The sequence below is a fragment of the Hyla sarda genome, chromosome 2 (assembly GCF_029499605.1).
Source record: "Hyla sarda isolate aHylSar1 chromosome 2, aHylSar1.hap1, whole genome shotgun sequence".
Classification (NCBI taxonomy): Eukaryota; Metazoa; Chordata; class Amphibia; order Anura; family Hylidae; genus Hyla; species Hyla sarda.
The window spans coordinates 41,394,555-41,413,277 of NC_079190.1; the positions used below are offsets into that span (position 1 = coordinate 41,394,555).

Here is an 18,723-nt window from a genome sequence, read left to right on the forward strand (position 1 = left end):
TAGGGGTCTCGGCCTATACTCGGGTCGGCTTATACTCAAGTATATACGGTATGTTAAAGGTATTATTCAGGAATAGAAAAACAGAGCTAATTTCTTTCAAATACAGCTCCATGTCTGTCCCCAGGTTGTGTGTGGTATTACAACTTGGCTCCATTCACTTTAATGTAACTGTGCTGCAGAACCCAACATGTAGATAGACAGGGAGCATTTAAAAAAAAAAAGAAATTAGCTATTTTTTTCTATTCCTGGACAACCCCTTTAACTTACATTATGGTTTGCAGGGGATTGTAACGTTTAAAGTGTACCTGTCATAGCTAAAAAAAAAAAAAAAAAAAAAAGTGAAATGATACTCGGTACCTAATCCTGATCATGCACATGTAGTTTTTATGTGTCTAGGACCTATATATCCCAAACAAATAGCATTTATATCTTGCTCACTTGCTTTGTCTTCTTGCCTTCTGGAGGGGGCGTGTCCGTCTCTCTCCCTCACTGTGGATGACTCGTCTGCTCTGAGTCTGGGAGCAGCCTGGCAGTCTGCAAATCACTGCACAGTAGTGTTTATGCATACATTTTTATCTGTTCCTAGTAAAGTTGGATGCTGATCAACATAGCTCTCACTATGTGTGTCATTCGGCTTTCACAGACTCTGATCAGCTTCTTTGTCATTCAGGAGTCAGAGAAAACTTTGGCTGTTCAAACATGCTGGGAGTTGTAGTTTTGCAACAGCTGGAGCTGCTTTGTTTGTAAAGCACTGTGTTAGATCAGTGTTGACTATAGCTGTTGCAAAACTACAACTCCCAGCATGCCCACACATCCTTTGTCTGTAGTTTTGCAGGAGCTGGGGTAGGGTCCCACACAGCGGATACGCAGTGAATTTGACGTTGCGAGAAATCTGCCGGGCAGCCGGAAATACGCTGCGTATGTGCTAGAAGCAGACACACAGGGCTTTCCCCGCTGCAGCCCTGTGTGTGCAGTGAGGTTCGGAGGCGGCCAATGAAGACTCCAGAATGTAGGAATCAGTAGGTGCTGTTGATGTTCTGGGTCTTCAGTCACGTTTTCATCCATGAGCTCTTTAGTGTTATGATCTTGTGCCAGGACAACCTGAAGAAGACACAAAGCACGGACCAGACGTAGTGATCAATGATGGGACTGCATCCGAATCAATCACGTAGTGATCAGTGATGGGACTGCATCCGAATCAAAATGATGACTCGGAAATGAAAGTGTATTTCTTCATCTCCAGCAGCTTATTGACCTTGTATGTGACATTGTAGATCCCTTAGTATTATAAATGGATAGATATGTATTACTTATCTTTCCATAGTCTCCCTGGAGATCATCTAGGTAAATGGATAGCTTTGTGTTAGATCAATCGATCTCTGAACTTACAATTACAGATTAGCGAATTTACAGTAAATTCGATTCGTCACGAACTTCTCGGCTCGGCAGTTGATGACTTTTCCTGCATAAATTAGTTCAGCTTTCATGTGCTCCCGTGGGCTGGAAAAGGTGGACACAGTCCTAGGAGACTCTTTCCTAGGACTGTATCCACCTTTTCCAGCCCACCGGAGCACCTAAAAGCTGAACTAATTTACGCAGGAAAAGACATCAACTGCCGAGCCGAGAAGTTTGTGACGAATCGAATTTACTGTAAATTCGCTCAGCTCTACTTACAACCTGTCTGTCTAGCCTGTAAATTATACTTGCCCACTCTTTTTGTTCCTGTAGTCCTCTTTGCTCTGTGGCTCCACCATCAGGACATCGCCTGTAGCAGCACCAAGTATTTAAAGGGAACCTGTAATCGCTTTCATGCTACCCAAACTATCCGTCATCAGAAAGGTCCCCAGCGGTATAGGGGGGAATCCATTGATTAATTCTGGCGGGGTAGACAGAAGCCACCAGGACTGTCTTGATTACTCATGGTTTAGGCTGCGTGAAATTGATATCCCCATAAGGCCCCTTTAGCACAGCGGAATATTTGAGGAATGTCCGGCCGGGAAAAAAATTCGAGACAGACATTCTGTCCGCCACAGGCACCAACATATCAGTTGCTGCTAGCACCGCTCAGAAATGCTCTGTCTCTATAGTCAGCAATGCATTTCCGGGAGGATTCCGTAGAAAGAATTGACCTGTCAATTCTTTCTGTGGAGGACAGAATTTGAATTTTGGCGGCAGACGTTTCCTCCACGGAAATTATCCTGTGTGAAAACAATGGGAGTCTGCTGCAACAGAATTTCCAAGCAGAATTTTTTTTGGCCAGATTTTGCTCAGAAATTCTGCTGTGTAAATAGGGCCTAGAAGAACTGCAAGCTTCAGGAACATGGAGAGGTTAATATGTGCAGAATCTGCTAGGGGGCTGTATAGGTAAAAGGTCTAGTCTTTACTATTCAATACTTTTCATCTGGGTATCTCCCCCTGATGTAATTTCTCAAAATTTGACAATTCTTATGGGTAATTAGATCTATACATGTGTGATGTGATCATAATACTGCAGCTATCTGAAGCCATGTCTAGCTGCAGTGCCACTTATTCTATTGCTGCCAAGATAAAGTAGGAAAATGTGTGTATGGAGTGAAGGGCTCTGATTTAATATCTGTATCACCTGTGGTCAGGGGGCCGCTTTTCAGCCACAATCTGATTGGTGGGGTGCGGGTTCAAATGGAAAGCTGGTAACTTTGTATATAAGATTGTACAGTTAAGAGTACAGAGGTTAGATCATTTGAAAACATGTACCGTATTTTTCGCCCTATAGGACGCACCGGCATATAAGACGCACCCAATTTTAAAGGTGCAAAATCTAGAAAAAAAAGATTCTGCACCCAACAGTGATCTTCAACCTGCGGACCTCCAGATGTTGCAAAACTCCAACTCACAGCATGCCCGGACAGCCGTTGGCTGTCCGGGCATGCTGGGAGTTGTAGTTTTGCAACATCTGGAGGTCCGCAGGTTGAAGACCGCTGGATAGGAGGTAATACTCACGTGTCCCCGCCGCTCCGGACTCGTCACCGCTGCCCTGGATGTCGCTCCATCGCTGTCGCCGCGTCCCCGACGCTCCGGACGTCTTCATCCCTGGGATCCACGCTCTCCGTCGCCGTCATCACGTCGCTCCGCACGCCGCTCCTATTGGATGACGGGACGGCTGTGCGCGATGACGTCGAAGGAGAGCGCCGCCATGAAGGGGATCCCGGCACGGAGCAGACACCGAGGAGGCAGGTAAGGTCCCTCCCGGTGTCCTGTAAGCTGTTCGGGACACCGCAATTTCACCGCGGCGGTCCCGAACAGCCCGACTGAGCAGCCGGGTTAGTGTCACTTTCGCTTCAGACGCGGCGGTCAGCTTTGATAGCCACGTCTGAAGGGTTAATACAGGGCATCACCGCAATCGGTGATGTCCTTCATTAGCCGCGGGTCCCGGCCGTTGATGGCCACAGGGACTGACCCGATAGGCGTGTATTCGCCGTATAAGACACACCAACTTCCCCCCCCCCCCCAGTTTTGGGGAAGAAAAAGTGCGTCTTATACGGCGAAAAATACGGTACTCGCTTTTCATACTTGAATTGCACTACGAATAGATACCAATGGAATTGCAATAAAAAGTATGAGTGGTTTGACACTAAAGTGCTGGACTACTGGAAAACATTTTTTTCATATCAACTGGCTTCAGAAAGTTATATAGATTCGTAAATTACTTCTATATAAAAATATTAAGCTTACCAGTACTTATCAGCTGCTGTATGCTTCACACAAAGTTGTGTAGTTATTTACAGTCTAACGAGAGTGCTCTCTGCTGCCACCTCTGCGCATGTCAGGAACTGTCCAGAGTAGGAGCAAATCCCCATAGCAAACCTCTCCTGCTCTGGACAGTTCCTGATATGGACAGAGGTGTCAGCAAAGAGTAATTCAAAATGAAAAGAACTTACTCTGTAGTATACAGCAGCTGATAAGTACTGGATTAAGATTTTTCAATAGAAGTAATTTACAAATCTGTATAACTTTCTGGAGCCAGTTGATATGAAAAAAAATAGGATCCCTACCTGCCTCCTGCGTGTCCAATCGCCGAATGACTGCTCTGTGCCTAAGATCCAGACAGGAGCAGTCGAGCGGTGATAACACTGAACAAAGCCCTGTTAATGCATGGCAGTGATCAGTGTAGTAAATCAGGGTGTGCAGTGTTATAGCCTCTTATGGGTGCTATAACATTGCAAAAAAAAAAAAAAGGGACAATAAAGTGTTAATAAATGTGATTTAACCCCTTCCCTAATAAGTCAGAATCGCCCCCCCCCCTTTTCCCATTTAATAAAAAAATATGCAAATAAAAATATAAACATATATGTGATCTCGCCATGTCTGAACAATAAAAATATATTGTTAATTAAACCGCACGGTCAATGGCGTACACGTAAAAAAATTCCAAAGTTAAAAATAGCGTATTTTTGGTAACTTTTTATACCATAAAAAAATGAATAAAAAGCGATCAAAAAGTCAGATCATAACAAAAATGGTACCGATAAAAACTTCAGACCACGGCGCAAAAAATGAGCCCTCATACATCCCCATATTCGGAAGTAGGTAGTTATGATTTTTCCAGAAGTACGACAAAATCAAACCTATACAAGTAGGGTATCATTTTAACCATATGGACCTACAGAATAATGATAAAGTGTCATTTTTACCGAGGTAGGGATCATATGAATTAGCGTCCCCCCGCACTATCCGTCAGTACCTGTGGTTAGTGCGGGAGTGAACATGTCAGTTTTCCTTTAAGGAGATCAGTTTTTCTCAACCGAGTTGCCTTTAGCTGTTGCAAGTCTACAAATCCTAGTATGCTAGGCCAGCCAAAGGCTGTCTGGGCATGCTGGGAGTTGTAGATTTGCAACAGATACAGGCACCCTGGTTGGGTTACACTGGACTAGATTGTGAGCTGAAGCATGTTGTACAACACAGTAAGGCTTTGTTCACACATGGGAATCTACACGAGGAATTCCGCACAACGATTCCACAGCAGCAGAGTCCCATTCATTTTAATGGAGTTCTGCTGTGCTGTTTACATAGAATAATACCTGCCAAAGGTGCACATTTCTTGGTAAATGATAATTTCCCCTTATGTGTTGGTAATATGTGTTCATGGTCTGGCGGTATTATTTGGCTATTATAGTTTTACAATGAATGCTGGACTAGTTGGCATAATGGGTTTTGTTTGATAACAGCACAATGGTAATCTATAGGGTGATATTTAAATGTACGCCCTGCACCAGCTTCGCTCTATGAAGAGCGCTCAGGAGCTAAGCACGCTTTATACCGGATGGTCACCCGGGACCAATGGCTAATTGCCAATCTAAAAGTCTCGAAATTAGCTTGCCAATACCTGTCCGGGAATGCTGGGAATTGTGGATTTACAATAACTGGAAGCACCCTGGTTGGGAAACACTACTGTAGTCACAAGTAGATGTAGCAGTGCTGAGATTGTCACTCAACTCTTTGGGGTTGTATAGTTTGAACAGCAAGATAACTTTATTGCTCGGGCATGCTGGGAGTTGTAGTTTTGCAAAAGCTTGAGGCACCACTGTCATAGATAATGCTCTCTAAAAGCAGGCCTCTATGAGTGTTTATTCTAATACTTGTTCATTGCATCTGGTTTATAAAGTTTGTTGACAAAAAAAACACAAATTCTCTTGCTGCCATACAGCGTCTCCTGCAGAAGCCATTTTATCGGAGACCAAAAACGGCTTCCTAACGATCTTCGACAACATGGCCGCCAACTGTGCGCATTCAGGCTGGAGACACGTTTCTTTCACTTTCGTTTCAGCATAGCTGCCCCCGTGTCCTGTCCTGTGAGTGGGCGGACCACCCGGTGCTCAGTGTTATGTACGCTCAGCCGGTGCGGACGTGCCTGCTCATGGACAGTGTGCGGTGGGCCTTCCCCTGTGCCCGCTGGAGTCCCGGCCGGGATGACTGGTTACGATGTGCCCGCTGTGTGCAGCCCGAGGAGAAGCAGCGCATAGGACAGTTCATGTTCACCCGCGATGCCAAGGCTGCCATGGTATATATGTTATATAGTACAGATGACCTGTATGAGGCTATAGAGAGAAACAGCGCCCACCACGTGATCGAAGAAGGGGAGGAGCTGCTAAGGCTCTGCCCAAAGTGGGTGGAGAGAATGTATGAGCGCGTTCCTGGGCGGAGCTTAATCAATCTGTGCTTGTTCCTGGGCGGAGCTTAATCAATCTGTGCTTGTTCCTGGGCGGAGCTTAATCAATCTGTGCTTGTTCCTGGGCGGAGCTTACTTAACCCCTTAAGGACCGGGGTTTTTTCCTTTTTTGCATTTTCGTTTTTTGCTCCTTGCCTTTAAAAAATCATAACTTTCAATTTTGCACCTAAAAATCCATATTATGGCTTATTTTTTGCGCCACCAATTCTACTTTGTAATGACGTCAGTCATTTTGCCCAAAAATCTACGGTGAAATGGAAAAAAAAATCATTGTGCGACAAAATTGAAAAAAAAACACTGTTTTGTAACTTTTGGGGGCTTCCGTTTCTACGTAGTACATTTTTCGGTAAAAATTACACTTAATCATTATTCTGTAGGTCCTTACGATTAAAATGATACCCAACTTATATAGGTTTGATATTGTCGTACTTCTGGAAAAAATCCTAACTACATGCAGGAAAATGTATACGTTTAAAAATGTCATCTTCTGACCCCTATAACTTTTTTATTTTTCCGTGTACAGGGCGGTATGAGAGCTCATTTTTTGCACCGTGATCTGAATTTTTTAACGGTACCATTTTTGCATTGATAGGACTTAATGCACTATTTTGGACTTTGGAATTTTTTTGCGCGCACGCCATTGACCAAGCGGTTTAATTAATTATATATTTTTATTTATAATTTCCGCACGCGGTGATACCATATATTTTTATTTTTATTTACACTGTGTTTTTTTTTTATTGGAAAAGGGGGGTGATTCAAATTTTTAATAGGGGAGGATGATCTTTATTCACTTTTTTTTTTCACTTTTTTTTTGCAGTGTTATAGGTCCCATAGGGACCTATAACACTGCACACACTGATCATTGTTATCCCATAGGGACCTATAACACTGCACACACTGATCTTCATCATTGATCACTGGTTTCTCATAAGAAACCAGTGATCGATGATTCTGCCGCTTGACTGATCATGCCTGGATCTCAGGCACTGAGCAGTCAATCGGCGATCGGACAGCGAGGAGGCAGGTAGGGACCCTCCCGCTGTCCTGTCAGCTGTTCGGGATGCCGCGATTAGCCGCGGCTATCTCGAACAGCCTGACTGAGCTAGCCGGCAACTTTCACTTTTAGCCGCGCGGCTCAGCTCTGAGCGCGCAGCTAAAGGGTTAATAGCGCGCGGCGCCGTGCGCTATTAGAGGCGGGTCCCGGCTTCACTATGACGCCGGGCCCGCCATGATATGACGCGGGGTTACTGTGTAACCCCGCGTTATATCAGGAGAGCAGGACCAAGGAGAGCAGGACCAAGGACGTACCGGTACGTCCTTGGTCCTTAAGGGGTTAATCTGTGCTTGTTCCTGGGCAGAGCTTAGTAATCATTTGACTGCAATGTGTGCTCTTCCCCAACCTGTGGCTTCTCGGCTGTTACAGAACTACAACTCCCAGTATGACCTGGCAGGAGTTGTAGTTTTGTAATAGCTGGAGAGCCAAGGGGGCGGGGGACGCTGCAATAGATAATATCCAGGATGAGTGAGGGTCTAAAGATTGTGTCCCATTCTTAATTCCACCAGGAGATAAGCGTCACCTCAGGTGTCTGACAGCCACTTATCTCCTCCTTTTTTGCATAAGACAGTGTTTCCCAACCAGGGTGCCTCCAGCTGTTATGCTGGGAGTTGTAGTACTACAACAGCTGGAGGCAGTTCTACAACAGCTGGAGGCATTCTCGTTAAGAACACTGTTTTTTGGTACTGTTACAAACTAGAATTCAAATAGACTTAAAAGGGGTACTCTAACGTTCGGAAATTTATCCCCAAAAGGGGATAGGTGTCTGATCAGGGAGGGATGGCAGACACTCAGAGCAAATCCCCCTAGCAAATATCTCCTGCTCTGGACAGTTCTTGACATGGACAGAGGTGTCAGCAGAGAGCACTGTGGTCAGACTGGAAAAAAACTATATCACTTCCTCTGGAGCATACAGCAGCTAAGTACTTGAAGCATTAAAGGAAATCTGTCATCAGTGTCACCTGTACTAACCTGTCAATACCGGTGCAGGTGACACTGATGACAACGGTGCTCACCTTGCCCCGGTCTGTGGTAATCTCCTCCGTTAGCTCCGCTCCGGGCACCCGGCTTGGGGCACGGGCAGAGATTACTGATGTCACCGCTGCTGTTCTCTCACAGCAGGACCCAGCAGGCAGCAGCAGCGGTGACGTCACTTAGCTCCGCCCATGCCCCAAGCCGCTGCTGCCCTCTGCAGGGTCTCGCAGTAGTGGTGACGTCAGTAAGCTCCGCCCATGCCCCAAGACGGCTGAAGATCCCAGCCACGGAACGGGACAAGGTAAGTACCGACAGGTTAGTGCAGGTGACACTGGTGACATTTCCTTTAAGATTTTTATATAGAAGTAATTAACAAATCTGTATATTTTTCTGGCACCAGTTGCTTTGAAAACAATTTGTTTTCCCTGGAGTACCCCTTTAACTACTTTGAGGTCATGTGACTTTTGTGGTACCCTACAATTCTCGTCTTATGACCATATGTCCCCATGAAGCCATAGCTTATTGCTGGTCCATGTGCTTGTAGTTTTATATTATTCTATCTTGGATCCTCCATCCTGAGAGTTGATATCTTGTATTATCACCCTCTATGTGAGGCTCCACGCACGCTCTCTCCACGCACGCTCTCTCCACGCACGCTCTCTCCACGCACGCTCTCTCCACGCACGCTCTCTCCACGCACGCACGCTCTCCACGCACGCTCTCTCCACGCACGCTCTCTCCACGCACGCTCTCTCCACACACGCTCTTCATACACGCTCTTCTTTTATTCTTCAGGCCGGTCGCCTCCTGATTAGAAAGTTGATAGCAGAGAAGCTTCAGATACCCTGGGATAAGATACAGCTGGACAGGACAGCCAAGGGGAAGCCATTCTTGGTCAGCGGAGCTCCTCCTCAGTTCCCAAACTTCAACTTCAATGTCTCCCATCAGGGGGATTTTGCCGTCCTGGCTGCGGAGCCTGAGCTCCAGGTCGGAGTTGACATAATGAAAACTGACCGGCCCGGTAAGTTATTGTCTTTACTGTTTATACCACAGCACAAATTAAAGGAGATTTGCAGTGTTTAACACTTATCCCCCCGCAGGATCGTGGGGGTCTGAACGCTGGGACCCCCCGTGCTCTCCTGTATAGGGTCGAGGCATTGCCGCGGCTAATGCACGTGTCGTCGACCTAAGTCGCCCACCCATACATCTCTATGGGAGAGGCAGGGATGCACAAACGCTGTATCTCCACCTCTCCCATAGTGATACAGAGCCGCGGCCCCGTACATGAGATTGCGGGGGGGGGGGGGTCCCAGCGTTCGGATAGGGGATAAGTGTTATACAGATCTCCTTTAAAGGCACTTCAATATTCTAGTGCCCCCCACCAATCAGTGAAGGGTTTGTGGTGCTCCAGGCTTAGCTCTGTACATTTTGTGGGGGATTTGCCTGGTACTGCAGCTCTCTGCAATACCAGGCATGGCCACTACCAAATCTATGGAGCTGTGCCTGATAAAGATAACTTTTTTAGGTAGGGTGCCTAAGTACATAGGGTTTGTGCCCTGTAAGGGTCTTGGTACTCTGACAGGGTTTATGTTGGTAACTATTTCCCTGGGACCACTCAGGGATATTTTGTGTATATAAGCAGCATGACAATGCTCTGTATCAGAAACAAATGTGTGAAATTCCATGCCTACCTCCTCAGCTAAAACAAGTAAGCACAAGGCATACACAAGAACCTCTACACTGTTATCTAATTATAGCCTATGCTGTACTATATAACCAAAATAAAATAATTCCTGGAGCGCTTCTTTAATGTTATACTATATAGATCTTTACTGCCTTTAGCAGTTATACTTTAATATCTTTAACATTGTTTCTGTGTGTTCATTATAGTTGCATTGTCTATGACCGCTCTAAACCTCCTATAATGCAGCGTTTAATGAAGACGACCCCGCTGTTCGCACTGTGGAGTGATCTGTTCACCCACTAAGCCAGTGTGGCCCTTTGTGTCCACAGCGCTAAAATGTTCCAGCTCAGAATAAATTGCAGCCATTTATCACAATGACATTTTTTTTTTTTTTATATATAATTTTAGAAATGATTTTGGTCTCTCCTTATGGTGCTGACATTTTCACCATCACAGTGCGGAGGCTCACATCCACTCCAACATGTCGCCTCCACCAATTACAAAACTAAAACTCCCAGTATTGAAATTTGTTTGACCACCAAAATAATGTTTGCAGTTTTTTTTCCATGATGTACAGGATTTTTTTGTTTTTGTTTTTATTCTTAACCCCTTAACGGGGTTATCCAGGGAAAAACTTTTCTTTATATATCAACTGGCTCCAGAAAGTTAAACAGATTTGTAAATTACTTCTATTAAAAAATCTTAATCCTTTCAGTACCTATGAGCTGATGAAGTTGAGTCGTTCTTTTCTATCTAAGTGCTCTCTGATGACACGTGTCTTCGGAACCGCCCAGTTCAGAAGCAAATCCCCATAGCAAACCTCTTCTACTCTGTGCAGTTCCCGAGACAAGCAGAGATGTCAGCAGAGAGCACTGTTGCCAGACAGAAAACAACAACTCAACTTCAGCAGCTGATAATTATTGAAAAGATTAAGATTTTTTAATTGAAGTAATTTACAAATCTGTTTAACTTTCTGGAGCCAGTTGATATATATATAAAAAAAAAAAAAAGTTTTTTCCTGGAATACCCCTTTAACCTCTTAAGGACATAGGACATTCTCTAACGCCCCCGCTACCTGGGCTTTAATGCCCAAGGACGTTAGAGAACGTCCTGTTGTATTTCCGGTCTCTGCCGCTCGCCGGGCAGAGATCAGAAGCGGATGCCTGCTGAAATCCTTCAGCAGGCATCCAGGGCAAACGCCGAGAGGGGCCATGTAGGCCCCCCATGTCGGCAAATCGCAAGGGAAATCGCCCTTGCGATCTGCGGTGATACCGGGCTGATCGGGTCTCTGAAACCCGACCGCCCGGTAATTTTGCATGATCCCGGTTGTCACAGACAGCCAGGACCATGCTAACGTATAGGAGCGAGGTGGCAAGCCGGCCACCTCCTCCTATTCCCTGCGATCCGTCGGTTAGTTATCCGACCAATCGCAGGGGGGTGGGACGGTTACTTCCTCCCGTCCTGCCCGGTCCCTTGAAGTCCGGAGAGGATGGGAGGAAGACCGGAGGACGCAGCGGGGGACGGGGGAGTGCTGGGGCCCGGCCCCGGTACTTACCTCCTCCCTGAAGACCCGGATCCCGGCGATGAAGACGGCGGCTACAGGTGAGTTCCTCTTCAGCCGCGGTCGGGCCCTTTACAGCAATGCACGTCGCCGTAAAGTGACATGCATTGCTGTAATGGGACCCTGTATACTACAACTCCCAGCATGCCCAGAAAGCCCTTGGCGTCTGGGCATGCTGGGAGTTGCAGTTTTGCAACATCTGGAGGTCCACAGTTTGGAGACCACTGTGCCCTTCCACATGTTGCAAAACTACACATCCTCAGCTTGCCCTTACTGTCCAGGCATGCTGGGAGTTGTAGTTCTGTAACATCTTGCAGAACTACAAATCCTAGCATGCCTGGACAGTTTTGGCATACTGGAAGTTGTAGTTTTGCAACATCTGGAAGGGCACAGATTGGGAACCACTGTATTAGTGGTCTGCAAACTGTAGTCCTCCAGATGTTGCAAAACTACAACTCCAAGCATGCTGGGAGTTGTAGTTCGGCAACATCTGTCTCTAAAGATGCTGCCGAACTACTACTTCCAGCATGCCTGAGAATGTTTGGGAGTTGTGGTTTTGCAACAGCTGGAGGCACACTGGTTCGGAAACATTGTCTGTTTCCTAACTCAGTGTTTCCCAACCCGTGTGCCTCCAGCTGTTGCAAAACTATAACTACCAGCATGCACTGATAGACTGTGCATGCTGGGAGTTGTAGTTTTGCAACAGCTTGAGGTCCCCCCCCCCTGTGAATGTACAGGGTACATTCACATGGGCAGGGGGCTTACAGTGAGTATCAGGCTGCAAGTTTGCGATGCAGCAAATTTTGCGCGGCAGCTCAAACTCGCAGTGGGAGACTCGCTGTAATCCCCCGCCCGTGTGACTTTACCCTAAAAACACTACACTACACTAACACAAAATAAAATAAAAAGTACTACATATACACATACCCCTACACAGCCCCCCTCCCCATTAAAAATGAAAAAAGTCTGGTACGCCACTGTTTCCAAAATGGAGCCTCCAGCTGTTGCTAAACAACAACTCCCAGTATTGCCGGACAGCCGTTGACTGTCCAGCATGGAGTTTTGCAACAGCTGGAGGCACCCTGTTTGGGAATCACTGGCGTAGAATACCCCTATGTCCACCCCTATGCAAGTCCCTAATTCAGGCCTCAAAGGCCTCAAATGCGTATTTCAAGGCAACAGTTTAGGGTCACATATGGGGTATCGCCGTACTCGGGAGAAATTGTGTTACAAATTTTGGGGGGCTTTTTCTCCTTTAACCCCTTATGAAAGGTGAAGTTGGGGTCTACAACAGCATGTTAGTGTAAAAAAAAAAAATTTTTTTACACTAACACGCTGGTGTTGCCCTATACTGTTCATTTTGACAAGAGGTAAAAGGGAAAAAGCCCCCCAAAATTTGTAATGCAACTTCTCCCGACTACGGAGATACCACATATGTGGGCGCAAAGTGCTCTGGGGGCGCACAACAAGGCCCAGAAGGGAGAGTGCACCATGTACATTTGAGGTGATTTGCACAGGGGTGGCTGATTGTTACAGCGGTTTTGACAAACGCAAAAAAAAAAAAAAAAAAACGTGACCCCATTTCGGAAACTACACCCCTCGCGGAATGTAATGAGGGGTGCAGTGAGAATTTACACCCCACTGGTGTCTGACAGATCTTTGGAACAGTGGGCTGTGCAAATGAAAAATTTTGTACAGCCCACTGTTCCAAAGATCTGACAGACACCAGTGGGGGGTAAATGCTCACTGTACACCTTGTTACATTCCTCAAGGGGTCTAGTTTCCAAAATGGTATGCCAAGTGTTTTTTTTTTTTTGCTGTTCTGGCACCATAGGGGCTTCCTAAATGCGACATGCCCCCCGAGCAAAATTTGCTCTCAAAAAGCCAAATATGACTCCTTCCTTTCTGAGCATTGTAGTTCGCCCGTAGTGCACTTCAGGTCAACTTATGGGGTACCTCCATACTCAGAAGAGATGGGGGGTTACAAATTTTCGGGGGTATTTTCTGCTATTAACCCTTGCAAAAATGTGACATTTGGGGGGAAACATACATTTTTGTGAAAAAAAAAATATTTTTTTTACATATGCAAAAGTCGTGAAACACCTGCGGGGTATTAAGGTTCACTTTACCCCTTGTTACGTTCCCCAAGGGGTCTAGTTTCCAAAATGGTATGCCATGTGGGGATTTTTAGCTGTTCTGGTACCATAGGGGATTCCTAAATGCAACATGCCCCCCAAAAACCATTTCAGAAAAAGGTACTCTCCAAAATCCCCTTGTCGCTCCTTCGCTTCTGAGCCCTCTACTGCGCCCGCCGAACACTTTACATAGACATATGAGGTATGTGCTTACTCGAGAGAAATTGAGCTACAAATATAAGTATAAATTTTCTCCTTCTACCCCTTGTAAAAATTCAAAAATTGGGTCTACAAGAACATGCGAGTGTAAAAAATGAAGATTGTGAATTTTCTCCTTCACTTTGCTGCTATTCCTGTGAAACACCTAAAGGGTTAACACACTTACTGAATGTCATTTTGAATACTTTGGGGGGTGCAGTTTTTTATAATGGGGTCATTTGTGGGGTATTTCTAATATGAAGACCCTTCAAATCCACTTCAAACCTGAACTGGTCCCTGAAAAATAGCGAGTTTGAAAATTTTGAGAAAAATTGGAAAATTGCTGCGGAACTTTGAAGCCCTCTGGTGTCTTCCAAAAGTAAAATCACGTAAATTTTATGATGCAAACATAAAGTAGACATATTGTATATGTGAATAAAAAAATGTTTTATTTGGAATATCCATTTTCCTTACAAAGATATGTAAAAGCATTCCAGAGTTATTAATGTTTAAAGTGACAGTGGTCAGATGTTCAAAAAACGCTCCGGTCCTAAGTTGTAAAATGGCCTGGTCCTTAAGGGGTTAAGGACCAAGCCCATTTTAACCTTAAGGACCAGGCCAATCTTATTTTAGCGTTTTCGTTTTTCTTCCTCTCCTTCTAAAATCCATAACTTTTATATTTCCATCTAAAGACCCATATAAGGGCTTGTTTTTTGCGTGACCAATTGTACTTTGTAATGAAAACTCTCATTTTACCATAAAATGTACGGCGAACTCAAAATATTATTTTTTTTAGGGTGGAAATTTAAATGAAAACCACAATTTTGCACATTTTGGAGGGTTTCGTTTTCCCACTGTACATTTTACGGTAAAAATTACATGTGTGCTTCTGTACAACACGATTAAAATGATACCCATGACTAGATACTTTTATATTTTTGTACCGCTTAAAAAAATCTAAAACTTTTTGTACGAAATCAGTAATCTAAAATCGCCCTATTTTTGACCACCTATAACTCTTTCATTTTTCCATATATAAGGTGGTAGGAGGGCTAATTTTTGTGCCATCATCTGTTTTTTATCGATACCACATTTGCATATATAAACCTTTTAGACAATAAAAAAAAAAATTATTTGAGAATACAATGTGACTAAAAAGCATAATTTTTTTTTTTTTTACATTTACGCTGTTCACCGTACGGGATCATTAACATTATATTTTGATCAGACATTTATGTATGCAGCGATACCAAATATGTTTATAAAAAATATATATATTTACGCTTTTTGGGGGTAAAATGGGAAAAACTGACAATTTTTATTGGGGGAGGGGATTTATCACAATTTTTTTTTTATTATTTTTTTTTTTTCTTTTATTATTTTTTTACATTTTTCAACTTTTTTTTTTTAATTTCTTTTTATGTCCTCATAGGGGACTATTTATAGCAATCATTTGATTGCTAATACTGTTCAGTGCTATGCATAGGACATAGCACTGATCAGTATTATCGGTGATCTTCTGCTCGATCTCAGACCAGAGCAGAAGACTCCGGGAGACAGATGGAGGCAGGTGAGGGGACCTCCGTCCACCATTACAGATGATCGAATCCCCGCGGCAACGCTGCGAGCGATCCGATCATCTATTTTAACATGCGCATTTCTGCAGATCAGATCAGTACAGATCACGGCATCTGAGGGGTTAATGGCGGAGCGACCTCGGATGTCTGCCATTACCGACGGGTCCCCAGATGCTGCTAGCAGCCGGAACCTGCCATGTATGACGTAAATGTACGTCCTGGTTCGCTAAGTACTGCCGCACCAGGACATACATTTACGTCCGTGGTCATTAAGGGGTTAAGGACCTTTTTGGCCTTTTTTGTTCTCAGAAAATTTTCATTTTTGAGTTTTCATTTTTTCTTCCTGTCCTTTTAAAATCCATAACTCTCTTTTATTGTTTTTTGCGTGACCATTTGTACTTTGTAATGACTTCTTTCATTTTAACATAAAATGTTGCGCAAAACAAAAAAGTTACCGTATTTATCGGTGTATAACACGATAAAGTCTACCTGCGTGTTATACGCCGATAAGCCGCTGTAGTTCAATGATTTAAAGCGGGCGCTTTAAATCATTGAACTGCAGCGGCTATTTCAGGTGCAGAGACCGCCAGCGCTGCCGGCTTCTCTGCCCCTGCCTGTCCTGGGGTCCCTGCTGCCGCTGCCCCTTCTCTCCCCCTGGCTATCGGTGCCGCTGCCCCTTCTCTCCCCCTGGCTATCGGTGCCACTGCCCCTTCTCTCTTCCTGGCTATCGGTGCCGCTGCCCCATTGGCGGCGCCAATAGCCACAGGGATAGAAGTGGTGCCGGCAATCGGGCAGCGGCGCCAACAGACAGGGGGCGAGAAGGGGCAGAGGCACCCATTGCTGCCCCGTTGCCTCCCCCATCCCCGGTTGTATAATTACCTGTTGCTGGGGTCGGGTCCGCACTGCTTCAGGCCTCCGGTGTGCGTCCCCTGCGTCGTTGCTATGCACTGCACGGCGCGGTGCAATGACGAGTGACGTCATAGCAACGACGCAGGGGACGCCACACCGGAGGCCTGAAGCAGTGCGGACCCGACCCCGGCAACAGGTAATTATACAACCGGGGATGGGGGAGGCAACGGGGCAGCGGCACCGGCAATGGGTGCTGCTGCCCCTTCTCGACACCGATAGACAGGGGGAGAGAAGGGGCAGCGGTACCGACAGCCAGGGGGAGAGAAGCGGCGGCAGCCGGGCTCTAGACCCCAGGAAAGGCAGGGGGAGAGAAGTGGGCAGCGACGGCCTCTCTCCCCCTGCCTTTCCTGGGGGCTTCTGCGGGGTCAGAAAAAGTTTTTTACCCAAATATCCTTGGTAAAATGAGGGTGCGTGTTATAGGCCGGTGCGTGGTATATCCCGATAAATACGGTAGTATTTGGAGTTGCAAAAGTGAAATAATCCTATACATTTCCATCCACAGTTTTGGCGGGGGTTTGGTTTTTATGCAGTGCACTTTATGGTAAAAATAATCCATGTTTATTCTGTAGATCATTGCAATTAAAACATTATCCAGTTTTATATAGTTTACTTAATTGGGGATTTTCCTATCCTTGGTGACGGAAAATATACTGTAGATTTTATTAAAGACAGGAGACAAACATTATGTTGTTCTTTCTTTACTGAAATTTATAGCAGCAAACATATGGTTAATATTTAACTAGAAAAAGTTTTTATACAGTCATGGCTGTAAATGAACCCCTGAAATTTTTCTAGAAAATTAAATATTTCTCACAGAAAAGGATTGCAGTAACACATGTTTTGCTATACACATGTTTATTCCCTGTGTGTATTGGAACTAAACCAAAAAAGGAGGAAAAAAAAGCAAATTGGACATAATGTCACCAAACTCCAAAAATGGTCTGGACAAAATTATTTTTACCCCTTTCAAAATTGTGGAAAAATAAGATGGTTTCAAGTATGTGATGTTCCTTTAAACTTACCTGGGGCAAGTAACAAGTGTGGGCAATATAAAGATCACACCTGAAAGCAGATAAAAAGGAGAGAAGTTCACTTAGTCTTTGCATTGTGTGTCTGTGTGTGCCACACAAAGCATGGACAACAGAAAGATGAAAAGAGAACTGTCTGAGGACTTGAGAACCAAAATTGTGGAAAAATATCAACTAACTCAAGGTTACAATTCCATCTCCAGAGATCTAGATTTGCCTTTGTCCACAGTGCGCAACATTATCAAGAAGTTTTCAACCCATGGCACTGTAGCTAATCTCCCTGGGCATGGACGGAAGAGAAAAATTTATGAAAGGTGTCAACGCAGGATAGTCCAGATGGTTCATAAGCAGCCCCTAACAAGTTCCAAAGATAGTTCACACTGGCACTGATGCTCCCCGAGCCTGCAGGACAGCTTGAATATCTGTCAACATTTAAATGAAATGAAACGTTATGGCAAGAGACCCAGGAGGACCCCACTGCTGACACAGAAAAAAAAGCAAGACTACATTTTCCCAAAATGTACATGAGTAAGCCAAAATGCTTCTAGGAAAACATCTTGTGGACAGAGAGAGAGAGATCTTTTTGATAAAGCACATAATTCTACTGTTTACCGAAAACTGAATGAGGCCTCCAAAGAAAAGAACACAGTACCTACAGTGAAATATGGTGGAGGTTAAATGATGTTTTGAATGTGTACAAGGCATCATGAGATCTGAGGATTACCAACGGATTTTGGGTCGCACTGTACAGCCCAGTTTCAGAATGCTTGGTTTGCGTCCGAGATCTTGGGTCTTCCAGTGGGACAATGACCCCAAACATATGCCAAAAAGCCCCCAGAAATGGATGGCAACAAAGCACTGGAGCGCTCTGAAGTGGCAGCAATGAGTCCAGATGTAAATCCCATTGAACACCTGTGGAGAGATCTTAAAATTGCTGTTGGGAAAAAGCACCTTCCAATAAGAGAGACCTGGAGCAGTTTGCAAAGGAAGAGTGGTCCAACATTCCGGCTGAGAGGTGTAAGAAGCTTATTGATGGTCATAGGAAGCGACTGATTTTAGTTATTTTTTCCAAAGGGTGTGCAACCAAATATTAAGTTAAGGGTGCCAATAATTTTGTCCAGCCCATTTTTGGAGTTTGGTGTGACATTATTTCCAATTTGCTTTTTTTCCTCCCTTTTTTGGTTTAGTTCCAATACACACAAAGGGAATAAACATGTGTATAGCAAAACATGTGTTACTGCAATCCTTTTCTGTGAGAAATACTACATTTCCTAGAAAAATGTCAGGGGTGCTAACATTTACAGCCATGACTGTATATCAGCATATAATGAGTAATAATGGTACAGTCCGAATGGATATAATGTCCCATTTGAATAGACTCCTCCTCTTTCTTT

At 44.7% G+C, this 18,723-nt stretch overlaps 2 protein-coding genes across 4 annotated transcripts in view; one reads left to right on the plus strand and one right to left on the minus strand.

The window, feature by feature from the left end:
* Positions 1–5,478, minus strand: part of KBTBD3 (kelch repeat and BTB domain containing 3) — a 33,586-nt gene extending 28,108 nt beyond the window's left edge. Inside the window, exon 1 of the mRNA XM_056561612.1 lies at positions 5,363–5,478. The gene's annotated coding sequence lies outside the window, so the exon portion shown is untranslated. The remainder of the gene's footprint in view (positions 1–5,362) is intronic.
* Positions 5,479–5,572: 94 nt separating this feature from the next.
* AASDHPPT (aminoadipate-semialdehyde dehydrogenase-phosphopantetheinyl transferase) overlaps positions 5,573–18,723 on the plus strand; it is a 91,378-nt gene continuing 78,227 nt past the window's right edge. For 2 of the 3 annotated variants that reach the window (XR_008889513.1, XM_056561614.1), the window contains exons 1-2: positions 5,573–6,037; positions 9,033–9,258. Coding sequence is in view for 2 of the 3 variants with exons in the window: in XM_056561614.1 (XP_056417589.1) it covers positions 5,861–6,037; positions 9,033–9,258 (403 nt within the window). In the remaining variant the exon portion in view is untranslated. The remainder of the gene's footprint in view (positions 6,038–9,032; positions 9,259–18,723) is intronic. The other variant, XM_056561616.1, reaches the window with a different exon arrangement.